Raw genomic sequence first — 15,225 nt, 5'->3', positions numbered from 1 at the left:
CAGCGGGTGTTTAGGTGAGTATAACTGCTCTGGGAATGGTTTTCATTGCCATAATTGTGGCTGGAATTAAGAGAAGGGCCTAATTAACAGAGCCGTCACGGAGCAGGATTTTCAGTGTGCCACAAAGAATGGCAAGGGAACTGCGGACAGTAATTTCACATGTGCGTTGCTGAACACCCGCTCAGTGAGCAAACATGCAATGGATGTTTTCAATCTTTAGTTAGAGCGTAAACCCACATGTCTCTTTTTGACAGAAACTTGGTTGGGAGAGCTTTCAGGTCCGGACATTACTAATGCCCTTCCTCTGAATTATTTTATGATTCGGAAAGATCGAGGATCTGGCAGAGGCGGTAGAGTGGCTTTAGTGGTCGACAGGCGCTATAGTTGCTCCATCGTCCCGACGGAAGGTATTGATGGAGCAGAGGCCCTTGGCTTCTGCCTGACTCTTTCACCCTACCAATCATGCGCAGGACTGTTAGTCTATAGACCCCCTTAGTGTGAAGTTCAAACACTGCCTTTTGTTGGGCGATTTTAATATCCACATTGATCAGGCAGATGCAGTAGACACCATTAAATTATTTGATATTACTAACCCGTTGGGCCTACTGCCCTATTTAGTGTTCCCTACCCACAATAAGGGCCACATCCTCGATCAAATATTCTCTACGGTCCCTATTTTAGCAGCTATGCCTGAACCAGTGTTGTGGTCTGACCACATGCTGGTAAGTTTTCACATCCTGGGTAAGTGCAGGTCCTATAATAGGGGACCTGGCTGCCATTTTCAGCCCTCGCTGGCTTTTGGCCGGATTTCGGTTGATATGGTGACGCAGCACTTACTGTCTCATCCTTGCGAGCTCACAGGCAGCATGGAGGACGATTTAGAGCAGTTTTGATCATGGTTGATGCGTTGCCTCGATGAATTAACACCTATGCAATTGGCCCATAAGAACTCGGCGCGGACCTCAGCACCCTGGTTCACGCCGGGACTTAACATCAGCCGGAGGCATTGGAAGAAGGCTGAAAGAGCATGGAGATCAAACGAAGAGTCTCTTAAAGTAGCTTATAGACATTGTGTTAAGGCCTATCACAAAGACATCTACTTGGAAAAGAAGGCTTATTTTGCCAGGAGGATTGAGGAGGCATCCAATAAGAGAAAATAAATCTTCACGATTGTGAAGGAATTCACATCTCCAGCCTCGGCGACGACCAAGAGCTCCTCTTCTGAGCCATGGGTCGTGGAATTAGCAGGGTTTTTTGCTAATAAAGTCCGCAGCATTCAGGCCTCGTTTGTATCGGCTGGGTTAGAGGTGACTGATAATGCCGCCCCCTCCTCCCTCGTACTAAACTGAACAGATCTACGCTGTCAGAGTTTCCGCCTATCGGCCCCGTAACCTCACTGGACCTGCTATCTAAAATGAAATCGGGCTCCCCGCTGGACCCATGTCCTGCCAAGTCCTTAACCAAAATTGTGAAGTCCATTAATCCAATTTTAAATTGCTCTCTGGAGTTGGGGGTGGTGCCGCAGGCATGGAAACAGGCTCTGGTGCTACCTCTCCTGAAAAATATATCTACCTATATATCTACAGCCCCTGAATAACACACTAGCGGGGATGGGCTGTCGGGTGTTTAACTATGCTGACGACACACAGCTGCTGCTGGGCATAGATGACACAGCACAAGCCCAGTCACACGCTCAGGACATACTTAGATATACGGTCCACTGGATGTCCACCAACCAGCTTAAAATTAACCCGGAAAAGACAGAGGTGCTGATAGTACCATCCAAGTGCTCCTCCTGGAGTGACATGTACTGGCCCCAGGAGCTGGGCCCAACCCCACAGCCAGCAGCCACGGTCAAAAGTCTGGGCATTAAATTGGACAGTGCCCTCTCAATGACCAACCAGGTTTCCACCGTGGTTGGCACTTGTACAGGTCTTCTAAGACAGTTGCGCAAACTAGTCCCTCTCCTCTCCCAGTCGATGCTACGCACAGTGGTCTCGGCCACCATAGTGTCAAGACTCGACTATGGCAATGCGCTCTACTTAGGCCTGCCAAAAATGCTAACAAACAGACTTCAGGTAGTCCTAAACGACGCCGCTAGACTTATTTTCAACCTTCCGCGGAGAACGCATGCCTCTCCACTATTAAAAAGTCTACACTGGCTGCCAATTGGACAGAGGTCCGTTTTTAAAAGCCTCTGTATAGCCCACAAAGCCATCTATGGGAAGGCCCCGACCTACATCAAGGAACGGATTGAGCTATATAGACCGGAAAGAAATCTCAGGTCCTCTGATGCCAAACTCCTTGTATGTCCTCGTTTTAAACTGGCCACAATGGGAGGGAGATCCTTCTCGGTTTTACTACCGAACCTTTGGAACGCCCTGCCTGAGACACTCCGAAAGGAGGGGAATCTACTCCGTTTCAGGAAAGCCTTGAAAACTAACTTGTTCAGAACAGCACTCAGCTTAGCTTAAGTACTCCACCCTTTTGTATATCCCGGATGTTATGTTCTGTGGTCAAAGCGCCCTGAGACCTGTAGGTGACCCGGCGCTATATAAATCCACTATAACAATAACAATAACAATAACAAAAAGCCAACTCTCGACCCTAAAAACCACTCCAATTACCGGCCCATTTCCCTGCTCCCGGTCTTGGCGAAGATCGTGGAAAAACACGTACAGACAGTTCTTTCGGACTTTGTGGAGACTCATGAGGTTCCGTGACGATCGTAAGTGATGTTTTCGACTCGCACGAATATGGTCGAGTCTGGTATCTATGAACCGCAAATGACGAGTTTAGTGGGTGTACGCAGTTTCGCTGTGCTAACCTAAACCGTTCGTTTGTTTCGTGGGTTTCTACATTCGAGCCCACGGGTTCCATCTTAGATGCGGCATCCATTTTGTCTCTTGCCCTCAAGTAGCCAGCGAACGGACGCTGTCCGCTTCGCGACCCTGGGATTCCCAAGACTCTTGCGGAAGACACGTTTCCTTTGAAAGTGTCTTTATGATGAGGGGGATGATACTGTAAGGCAGATGGCCCCGCTCGAGGCTCATCTTGCCGTGCCGGTCTATTGTCTTAGCCGTGCATCTAATTAGGCACGTCCCTTTGATGCTTGCAGCTCGTGTTTCCCGATACCACCCCTTTTTACACCCTTTCCGATCTCCCCACTGTTTCTGCCTTCCTCTGCACCTGTTTCTGTTCCTTCTTCGATCTGTTTACTGCTGATTGGAATGTATTAATGGTGGGAAGATGGGTTTTTACAGTTGGGAACCACCAAATGTTTCCGTACTTATGTTCCGGGCCCTGAATACATGAAAGCAACCTCTCCCGGTGTTTACGGTGGGAACCCAGTTGTAAACCTTTGTGTATCATGTTAACCTATGAGAGAAATGCGTATAAAAGGAGCGACCCACAGTAGCAATTTGAATCAGGCTCCGCGAACCTACGTTATGTACTTCTCGTGACTTCTGTGTTCCCTGCAGTAATAAACCTCGAATCTTTGACGCCGAAGGAAGTGCCCCGTGTCTCTGTCATTTGTACGCCGGAACAGGTTACCCACGAAGGTTTCAGGTGTTGTCCCCTGGCACCGCTGGGTCTTAGAAAAACCCAGTCCTTCACTCATGGTGTCCTTCATCAGCCTCAGTCGGGTTTCAGGGCCAATATGAGCACTGAAACAGCACTGTTGGAAATATCGGAGGCCATCAAGGAGGTTCTTGACGGTGGAGGGAAAGCTTTGTTGGTGATGCTGGACCTGTCGGCGGCATTTGACACCGTCCCCCACAACCGTCTCCTTGCCAGACTTTCGGAGATGGGGTTTGAGGGGACGGTGTTCAGATGGTTCAGATCCTTTCTTTCGGACCGTCAACAGACAGTCTGGGCCCCCCCCGTATTCAGCCGTGGTGCCGCCTTTGGAGGTGGGAGTTCCTCAAGGTTCCACTCTGAGCCCCACTCTTTTTAATATCTATATGTCCCCTCTGGGGGCGCTGGCTGAGTCGTGTGGTGCCCAGATTGTCTCCTACGCCGACGATACTCAGCTCCTCTTCACCTGTGAGAAGAACATCGATTTTGATGGGGAGTGGATCAGGAACTGCCTGAATACTGTCTTCGCCTGGTTCCAACTTAATCAGCTGAAGTGTAACTCCGACAAATCGGAGGTTCTTTTCTTTGGCTGTTCCCCGGACCTTGGTTGGAAATTGTGGTGGCCGGCTGACATGTTTCCTCCAGACACAGATACTTCAGTGGCGAAAAATCTCGGATGAAAATGGACAATGGTCTCTCTTTTAAACCTCAGATTTTGAGCCTGGTCGGACAGTGTTTTGGCCTGCTCAAAATGCTGAAGAAATTTCTTCCACTCCTATCTATTTCTCATAGAAGGACGATTGTCCAGGCTCTGATAGGATCCAGGCTGGACTACGCGAATGTGCTCTATCTTGGACTAACTGACTATCTTCTGTCCTGCTTGCAGGTGGTACAGAACTCTGCAGCACGGGCAATTTTTGGTCTTGGCCGGAGATCCCATGCGTCAGGGATCCTGCAATTACTCCACTGGTTGACCATTCGACAGCGTATTGTTTTTAAGACCCTCACAATCGCATTCAAGGCGTTGCATGGCAAGGGCGTGCAATACCTGAGGAACAGGATTGGCTTTCACCATTCAGCCAGGACCCTTCGCTCAGCTTCACGGGCCTTGGCCAGAACACCGGCCATTAAAAGGGCCCGAACCGGAGGTCGCTCTTTTAAATATCTGGCGCCTAAGGCCTGGAATGCTTTGCCAGTGGCACTAAGGAGGATCGACAATCTCTTATCATTCAGAAAAGAGCTTAAGACATGGCTGTTCAGCCAATAATTTCACCTGTGTCTTTCGTTTTGTGCCTGTACGGGTCTGTCAACGCCGGGACACTCTGTCTGAGTAACTGAGCGCTATACAAATCCCCCAATAACATAACATAACACATTTTTGTGCGCATAAAACTGTATTCTGTGCCCTGACGCGACGCTACTGATTATCTAAGACCACCAGGGAGTGTCCTGTTAGTCGTGTGAGCCTGTCTGGGCCTGGTGAAGGTTGCAGATGCCAGAAGGGGTACAGAGGTCCATCATTGCCCAGAGGCAGCAGCTCGCAGATCTCTCAAAAACACAACTATATTCTAGGCTGCCAGGTAGCTAACAACTTAAGGGGACCGGCAAGTTCAGGCGGGAGAAGCAGGATTTAGAACAGCCCTGATGCTGGCCAATGATATTGCTCTGGTGAAGCATGCACTATTTGTTAGGGGTGCCTTCCTACGGCCAGCAGAGGATGCTGGTAGTTGTTATATTTTGAGACTGCACAAATTCATTCCTGTTGTCAATATGAGGAGTCTGGTGGTGGCACAGGTGGAGGCAGGCCGCAGGATGGAGGCCAGCGATGCAGGATGGGCCAACACATGGAGGTGTTAGCCAAGGGCAGAAGCGTGTAGAACCCACCTTGAAAAACAAAACCACAATCTAGGCGTTCAGTTACAATATTATGGGGCTCATTTACAAGCCATGTGTGCCGCCGGAACATCACTTTTAGTGACGCTCCGGCGGCGCACTCTGCAGAGTCATATCTACGAGGCTACGCAAAGCCACCTTATTTATTATTTATTTATTTATTTATTTGTTAATCTTATAGAGCGCGACAGCTACCCATAATGGTTTCCCGGCGCTGATTGACAGTGATAGCAGAATAAGTCCGAGGGGGAAATTATTGGGCAAAGAGCCAGGTCTTTACGGCTTTACGGAAGCGGAAGTGACAGTGCTCCATACGTAAGTCCAGGGGAAGGGAATCCCAGAGTTTGGGTCCTAAATTGGCAAAAGAGCGACCACCCACTCTGGAAAGCCTGAACTTAGGAACACAGAACAAGTGTTGAGAAGAAGAACGGAGAGAACGTGCAGGTACATAAAGTTTAACAAGAGATTGGAGATAGGTGGGGGCGGCTCCAATTTTAATCTTATGCATAAAGCATAATGCCTTAAATTTTACCCGATTGTCGAGATTGAGCCAATGCAGTTCCTTAAGGCGTTCAGTAATGGGATCGTATTTCCGACAGCCACAGAGTAGCCGTGCGGCGGCATTCTGAACTAGTTGGAGACGGCGCATGACCGCCCTGGTAGCCCCCAGATAGAGCACGTTCCCGTAGTCCAATCTAGAGGTCACCGGGCCGTCACGACAGATCTCTGGGTGTCGGAAGGCAGAATCCAGAAGATTTTTCTCAGCCATCTTAGAATAGTAAAACAGGTGGCTGCAACTTTATTGGCCTGATCTTTCATCGATAGATCCCTATCGATAAGGACCCCAAGATTTCGCGCTCGCTCAGAAGGAATGGGTAAGTCGCCCATGGTCGAAGGCCAGTGTCTCGAACTCCATAGATCAGGCTTATTATCAAAGACAAGCATGGCTTTTCATGGCCTTGTATGTATGGGGTGAGGCAATACAGCGCAAGTCATTGTGTTGCCTCACACTGCGATAGGGAGGCATGCCATGGGCATTACAGTGGGTGTTTCCACATCACACCCATGGCATTTGACCCATTCCAATATTTACAACATGCTGTAAACCTGGGAATGAGTACAAAAAGCCTACGCCTTCCCAGGGGTGCCATAAAGGTTCTTTTTGTGAAGTAAGGTGTCCCTTGCTGCGCAAAAATAACCTGATTTCAGGGCAGGCACCCTTGTACCATGGTGCAGGGGTGCATGCATTGGCGCTAGGCAGCCAGTTGGGCACCAGTGCAGTGGAAGAGGACAGGAATGCGCTGTATCTCATAGAGAGGGCACATTCCTTCCATTTACTTTTGACGCAGGGCAGCGCAAATTGACGTGCAGCGCTGCCCTCCGTCACATTTTTGTAAATAAGCCCCTGTATTTCACCCTTCCAAATGCTCAGTAATGAAGGTAGAGATTCAAACACCAATATTACAAAATCTATCATTTCTCTCTTGTCCTTGTATAGTGACATCATTTTATTAATTCTGTAAACCACTGCGAGAGCCTCTGTATTGACCCAATGTTTCAAGGGCTCTAACCTGGTAGGTAAAACCCAATGCACACAGCTGCAAGTGTGGTTACTCTCTTTCAAGTCCTCGCTTCTGACATGATTAATGGTAAGTATGTTGAGTTTACTCATAACGGGGTAACTCCTGTTACTGATCCCCCCGGATTACCAGGAGCATTCAAAGTGAGGCCCATACCGCCACCTCTGTACAGAATAACATGTTTCTTTTATAAAACCGGGAAGCCTGGAGAGCTGGGGAGTATAATATCAGAATAGAAATGGGGAAGACCTCTGTCATCTACATCTAAAGTACATATTCAGATGTCTTGTAGATTCTTCTAGAAGTAAGTATGCCTTTGCCTGCACATGAAATCAGAAAAATAGAAATTCTACCTCCCTAATCTGAGTTACTCACAATGAGGGATAATCTGTAATATTGTGGTTTGCACGCCTGATTACCTCTTATTTTGTTCCTCTCAGTATTGTTCGAGGCTAATGTTAGCCAGATTTTTTCAGGTGAAATCTCTAAAAGAAACGCCTCAGTTGTACAGTAATTTTGCATAACTTGTACCTTCAGATTGGACATAAAAGAAATCTGTACCTGATTAGAAATTATTAGGCCACTCGGAATGAAGGGTTACTTGACTAAATTCATCAAGAGTGAGTTTAAACACAGTATTCGCTCTTACTCAGTGAAGCCCAGACTATTTCAGACATAATCAAAAGCATGTGGTTCCTCTGCGACTGAGTGCACTGTGTGATGTCAGTTGTATTTGATTGTAATTGGTTCTATTTTGTGTCTATTGTTTCAGGAACAAGACCATTTTGTTTTACTTTAACATTTTAAAGTGTGCCAGCCCGATTGTGCTCATAAACCTGCAGTGCCCCACAACACAGGTATGAGAAATCCCTTTTAATTCATGAGTAGGCTGTTTATTTAATATGTGAAGTGATGACAATGTGATTGTAGTATGGTGGCATTACACACATGTGGCATCCCAAAACAACGTGTGTGTGTGTGCATATGTGTGGCTGTGTGTGTAAGAGAGAGAGAGAGGGGGGAACCAGAACAGACGTTCTGCAAAGTATTGTTGTGTTGGAACAAGAGGACTAACATATTTAGAGTTTATTTTAGCAACAGTGCTACCTTGATTTTTTCCCGCCACATGTGTGGTGGAGGCAGTGGAGGGAGTCTATTTAAAAAATGGGCCCATATAGAATGGGACTATCACATGGGGTCGATGAGTTTTTCTTAGTCAAATGTATTTAATGCAATTGATTTTTCTCATTTTCAACAGGTGGTTGAGTTATTACAGTGTGTCACAGATTTCATGAAAATAGGTCTAAATTTTTTATGAGGTACTTAATAAATGACTTTTATTATGAATCATATACTGCATAGGTGTGTGCAGCCCATGTATTTGAATCATAATTGGTTACTAAGGCAGCAAAGGAGAGTCATCACAGACCTGGTGATCAATAACTCCGGGACACTCGCGCCCTCATTTACAGGAGGCCTGCGCCACCAGAGTGTCGCTTTTTATGATGATCCAGTGGCGCAGGCCTCTCAATCATATCTATGAGGCGATGCAAAGCCACCCTGCATGGCGTTGCTTTGCCTCATAGATATGAAGTGAGGCAAGGTAGTGCAAAGCACTGCCTTGATTTACGTCAAAGAGGCATTCCGTGGGCAGTGCAGTGGGTGTTCCTACTCAACACCCATGGATTTTGACACTGCCCCAGGTTTACAACATCAAGCAACTCTGGGGCAGTGCCAAAAAAGTATGCTCCCCAGAACAGGAGTAACAAGGACAAAATGTTTAGATTTGTCCTAATTTTTTCCTCTTTACATGTGTGCTGCATTCTGCAGCACACATAGATCGAAAAAAACATCTCTTGTTGTGTTTGTGCAGTGAGGTACCCCTTCCTGCACAAAAAAAATAATACAGACAGCACAGATACCCTTGCACCATGGTGCAAAGGTGCCTGCATTGCTCTATTACTTACCGGTAATCTTCATTACTCCTGGTGCCGTTGTCCTCGGCCCATTCATAACTTATGGAGATAACCATCTTCCGACAGAAAATAAAACAAGAGGAATGCTGGGATATCCCTACTGCCCCTCCCCCCGGGAGTACAAAGGTAGGATCTACCCAGCAGCCCTCCTGTACAAACAAGCCCAGACAGGAAGGCCGGCCGCCTGGGAGGGAGGGAGGGGCGTATGAATGGGCCGAGGACAACAGGACCAGGAGTAATGAAGATTACCGGTAAGTAATAGAGCATTACCCCCAGGTCCCTTATGTCCTCGGCCCATTCATAACTTATAGAGAAATACCAAAGCAGAAAAAGCCGGCCTTCCCAACCCAAACAGAAGCTAACCCAGGAAACCACACCAAGGCAGCAACCGCAGAAGGAAAAAGGAAGAACCGGGGAAACCCGAGGCAGAGCCCCCGACAAGAGGGACCTCCACCAGACCAGCAGACACCCAACAAGAGCAAGGGCGCACAGCCAGACGACCAGACAGGCCACCACAGAGGCCAACCAGCCCACCGCAGGATCACCCGACAGCCAACCAGCGACAGGGAAGGCACAGACACCCAAGCCACCAAAGGTAAGAGGACATCAGCAGAAGAGAGGCCAAACAAAGAGAAAGGCCAAGAGCTACCAGGCCAACAAGCCAGAAACGGGCAGAAGAAGACAACCCAGGCAAGAACAGGCAGGAGACAAGCGGACCAGAGGAACCAAAGGACCAAAAACACCAACCCCGGAAGAACAGCGGAAGCCCACCAGTACCCAACCCGGAACGCAAGACTGAGCCCACGGACAGGGAAAGAGAGAAAACCCAGGCACCAGGGAACGAAGAGCAAACCCCAGGAACCAAGCCACCAGGTCCCGCAAGACGAGGACACAAGGCAAAGGGAACCAGCACCACCAGGAAACCCGAGCAGGAAGAACCAACAAGGGCAACCAACCAGGACAAAGAGACCCGGAAAAAGAGGAAAGGGAACCGAAGGAACCCTAGGAACCCCAAAACAGAACTCCAGCCAAAGCGGAGGAAACGGGAGCAGGAAGCAACAGCCCGAAGAAGGCAAACCAGAACACCAAAGCAGGAGTGCAACCGGACAGGCCAAGGACCCGGAGGACCCAAGACAATAGCAAGGGAACCACGAAGGACACAACACCCACAGCCAAGCCAAGCCAAACCAGAGACAGGCCAGGCACAAAGACCCCAAACAGCCCAAGCAAAGGACCGGGGCAGAAACCCAGAGGCCAGAGAGACAGAGGCAAAACCACCCCAGAGGACCTCACAGAAGCAACCGCAGCCAGGGAGGAAAGTACAAGCAAACCACATCCCACAGCCCGGCAAGACCCAAGGCAGGGCACGCACAGGGGACGAACCCCGCACGGCGAAAAGCCGCAACCGAGGACACAGACAGGATGCCAAAGCCGAAGCCAAAAGCAACCCCCAGAACCAACCCAAAACCAGGGAAGGACAAAGAAGGAAAGACCCCAACAGAGCACAGGCCCGAGAGCCAACAGCCCCGCCGATGCCCCAACGAACCCTAGAAGAGGCAAGAAGGGAAAACAAGAAGGCAACAGCGTGACGGCCAGAAACAAGAAGCAGACCGGAACACACCACACCCACAAGCAACCGGAACCCCAAGACACAGGGACCAGCCACCCCACAGACAGACAGGGCACCCGCAAAGAAGTGCCAAGCCACCCAAGAAACTCCCAGAAGAGACTCAACCAGGCAGCCCAGGACCGCAGAAAGAGCACAACCAGGCAACCCAGAGCAGGACGCACAAACAGAAAGCAGACCGGCCCAGAACAGGAGCCAACAGGGAGGAAGCCCAAGGCAACAGGCCACCACAGAAAGCCACTGCTGAAAGTTAAGCAGAAGCAAACGCAGGCCACAGCAACCAGCGCAGCGCGCCTCCCACACGGCCAAGCAACGGGGAGACGCGCACAGCGACCCGGAAGAAACGGGGAGGCGGCGCACCTGCCACAAAGGGCTGAGAAACCGGAACACCGGCCAGGAGGAAGCCATGCCGCCCAGCAAGCCCGGCAGGCCGGGAGGCAGACCCAGCAGACACCCGGGGAGAGAAAAACCCACAGGCCCAGGAGAGGCAACAACAACGGCCTCCCCGCACCACCACCAAAACCAAAAGAGGCAGGGAAGAAAACCAAAGCAAGAAGCCAATCGCACCCCGCAGCTCCAGGCGGCCAGGCAGAAACCAACCAGGCCAGACCAAGCTACCGAGCAGACAGCGGAGCGTGGGAACAACACACCAACCCCGAGAATAGGAGGCATGACAGGACCCGGCAGCCGCCAGGAGGCCCCAGGCAGGCAACACAGCAGACACAGGAGGGGAAGCCAGGAAACAGCAGAACCTAGCAAAGGGAAGGCCACAGCACCAGAAGGACTCAAGCAGGCCCCCACCACGCACCACGCCCGACAACAGGCGCAGGCCGGGAGGAACAGAACAGCCGGACCCAAGGCAGCACAAGCCACCCAAGCAGAGGCAGAGGGGAGAGAGCACCCCAAAGAACCAAAGAACCATCGGCACCTACGAGAGGAACCAGGCGCAGCCAAGGAAAAGGAGGAACAGGACCAGGAACCCTGAAGGGAAGAACCAGGATCCCCAAGCAGGGCAGAGGCCACAACAGCCAGCCCGCAGAGGAGGCAAGACCACCGAGGAAGAACAGGACGGAAGCAGAAGGCAACCCAAACAGGCCGCCGAAGCAGAAAAAGAAGCGACACCGACACCAGAGCACCAGAGGGCAAGGCCCAATCAAGCAGGCAGGGAAACCCCAACCACACAGGGAACCCACGAGCAAGCAAAGGCAGGAGCAGCAAAAAGAACCAGCCACCACAGAGGCGACCGGAACCCAAGCCAGAAACAGAAAGGGCAAACACCCCCAGAGGCGCCAAGAGCAGGGGAACCCCCGAAGAAGAGAACCAAGGGAACAGACCCACGGAACGTCCACCACCGGAGAACCGGGGCCAGCCGAAGGTAGCGCGGACCCCTGAAACAGCTGCAGCAGGAAACCCCAAAAGTAAGGCTGCACAGAGCCCACAAGCAAGCCCCGACTCCAAACAGAGGCACAAAACCGCCAGAGCGGAGGCCAACCAAACGCCGCACAGGGGACCGGAGGACCGACAGAGGGCAAAGTGCCAACCAACACAGCAAAAGGAAGTGCCAGCCAAGGCAACCCAGGAGGCGGACAAGCAGCAGCACGGCAGCGAGGAGCCCACATCAAGGAGAAAGGCACCCACACCCAGCCGCAGTGAAACAGGCAGGCAACGAGAACAAGGAAAGCACCCCGCACAGCTTCTCACACAGACCCCCGCACAACAAGCGCACAGGAAGGCCAAAGGAAACCGCACACCCAGAAGGGAAGAGGTCCACAGAGCCACCAGACCCAGAACAAAACAGAGGCCAAAGAACAGCCAAACCAGCCACCATGGCAGGCAGCAGCGCACACACCCATCCAGACCCGGGCCTAGGAAAGCACCCCAGAAACTGAGACCCAAAGCCCAGCGCCGCACTCAGAAGCGTGGCGAGTCGATAGGAGGCACGAACCAAGGGTGGCAGCACCAAAGACGGCAGAGGCAGCCGACAGAACACAACCACTCCCTGACTCTGAGGAACCCTGCCAAGTCGGAAGGAACCGCGAGAAAATGAGATCCGCCGAGAAACACTGGAGGAAGAGCGCCCCCGCCGAGACTAGAACCTGGACCACCCACCGCTAAGTCGTCCGTCCAAGTCGAAAGGGCATGACAGGCAGAGTGTCAGGGACAGAGCAGCCCCACCACAGCGGCAGGTAGCACCCCCCCCCCCCCCCCAGACCCGGGCCCATGAGAGTAAGGACAGAGCAGCGACCTAGCTATCATGCAACTATCAAACAGCAAAAACAAGCCTCCGTCGCACACCCCCATCCAAGACCTACCAAGATGAGGCGAGCAGAGGGGGCGTAGGGCAGCATGCAGTGTAGCGCCCACACACACAGGCAGCTCCGGGATCAGGGCCTGCAGCTAAGAGGGCAGAACCAAAAAGGCAATGCAAAGATTTAATCACAGGATGTCGAACCAATGCCGAGGACCGAACTTGGGTCACCAGCTCCAAAGTCGGCAGCTTTTGCTGTAACGCCACATGCACTGGCACCACATGGAACACTCCGGAACAAGATATGCCGCATCCGAGCACCCTCCGGGGGAAGCTAGGGAACTGCAGCCGGAGACCGAGCACCACGCTCCCAGGCAGGCCTCAGCAGCAGCGGCAGCCTCGAGACATCCGAGGCAGGAGTGCAAAAACAAGCTTTCCAGGTTTTCAACGCAGTACCAGAAAACACAGCAGAACTCAAAGTGACAGCCGGAACAAACAGCACAACACAGACAGAGGGAGTATAAACACTGCAAAAGCGGGACTCACCCGGAGCGGGGGCCTGAGCAGCATCAGCAAGGCCCCCACACAACAACAGCCGGATCCGGGATCGACCATCCAGCGCAGCGCGTCTCCCACCCGGCCAGGCTCGGGGAGACGCGCACAGCGACCCGGAAGCAACCGGGAGGCGGCGCACCAGCCGCAAAGGGCCGGAAAACCGGAGCCACGGCCGCGAAGAAGCAATACCCCCCAGCAAGCCGGCAGGCCGGGGGGCATACACATCAGGAAATACCACCCCTGCCCGCGAAGCCAGGCAGCCGGGCAGCAGGAGCCAGAAGAGCCTGCACGCCACCCAAGCTCAGCAGGAGCAGGTGCAGCCCATCATCACCAACAGCATCCATCAACCATTCTGTCGAAGACAGAAAAAAAGAACAGGAGGGCTGCTGGGTAGATCCTACCTTTGTACTCCCGGGGGGAGGGGCAGTAGGGATATCCCAGCATTCCTCATGTTTTATTTTCTGTCGGGAGATGGTTATCTCCATAAGTTATGAATGGGCCGAGGACATAAGGGACCTGGGGGTAATGGCGCTCAGCTGCAAATTGTGCGCCGGCACTGGTTGAAAGGACAAGAATGCACTGTATCTTGTAAATATGGTGCATTGCACCCTTTCTAATTGGAGTAGGGCAGGACAGGGCAGCAAAATGACTTGCGATGCTGCCCTATGCCAATTCTTTGTAAACAAGTCTCTTGGTTCCCTTGCTGGAATCCTAGAACACATACATTGGAATAAGAAATGAAGGAAAATAGGCCCTCTGCTCCCCTGGTAGGTAGGAAAAGACAGACATAATTAAGGTGAAGTGAGCCTCTCACATTCCTGGACCCTGGTGGCACTGCACCTTCTGTACAAATGATGGCTATGCCCCTCTGCATATATCTACATTTAGGAAATGTTCAACTAATGGAAGGGTGATTTCATTGGAAATGTCAAGCGGTACGTAATGGCTCTTTATGAGCATTATCCAACTAAATATTGATAGACGTATATTAAAACTGGTGTTTGAAATATGCAATGCTAGAGTTTTTTTTTTTCAGTTTAAGAAGTTTTTATTTTGTTTAAATAAAGTGCAATACAAAGGTAATGCATAACCTCTTCAGTCTGTGTCTTTGACCGTCTTTTGAGTTACAGTCCATATCATAAGGAGTGCTGCAGCTCACAAAGCTTCATTGCAGCTAGGTATTTCTTCACTCTTATATTTTGTGTTGCACCAATTAACTCTACATCACACAGACGTATCAGGTCGGAACGGTCATGTCTTAGCATTTTTGTCAAACAGAATCACAAAATGATGATCCTATTGAATAGGAACACATACTGATGTCAAATGGATTCATTCCACTATGTTCTTTTGTTGCTTGCCTGATGGTGTGAGACCAGTCCTGTTCACCTCTGTCACAATGCATCAAAAGGTGGTAGTAAAAAGGAGTGATGGAAGTGATAAACTCTCCTAGACATGGTTGGATATTAGAGCACACTCAGAATGAGCAGAATTATCAGTCGGATATTCGGTCACACTTGGAATGAGCAGAAATGTCATGCTATTCTGAGGGGAAACATTCTTTAGGGCGAAGCCAGAATCACACTGTGCCTTCACAGCGCTGGCAACAGAACGAATGCATCTTTAGCACGCCATCGTTCTGCACGTATGTCATTACAACGACTTGCTTTAGGGGGTGCAACGGTGGAGCGGTGTTGGAATTAAAGTCCAACACATTTCCTACTGTTGCGCTGACTGGAGTTGGAATAGTAAATTAAACTATTCCAA

General features: G+C 50.7%; 1 protein-coding gene across 7 annotated transcripts in view; it reads left to right on the top strand.

Annotated features, from left to right (window-relative positions):
- The window catches only part of SLC44A5 (solute carrier family 44 member 5), a 776,473-nt gene that overhangs the window by 535,817 nt on the left and 225,431 nt on the right, over positions 1–15,225 (top strand). For all 7 annotated transcript variants that reach the window (XM_086953881.1, XM_086953880.1, XM_086953875.1 and 4 more), the window contains exon 5: positions 7,825–7,909. In XM_086953881.1, the coding sequence (XP_086810007.1) occupies positions 7,825–7,909 (85 nt within the window). The remainder of the gene's footprint in view (positions 1–7,824; positions 7,910–15,225) is intronic.

The sequence above is a fragment of the Lissotriton vulgaris genome, chromosome 1_1 (genome assembly GCF_964263255.1).
Source record: "Lissotriton vulgaris chromosome 1_1, aLisVul1.2, whole genome shotgun sequence".
Classification (NCBI taxonomy): Eukaryota; Metazoa; Chordata; class Amphibia; order Caudata; family Salamandridae; genus Lissotriton; species Lissotriton vulgaris.
Note: the sequence above shows the minus strand (reverse complement) of the source record. Positions and strands in the feature narration are given on the sequence as shown.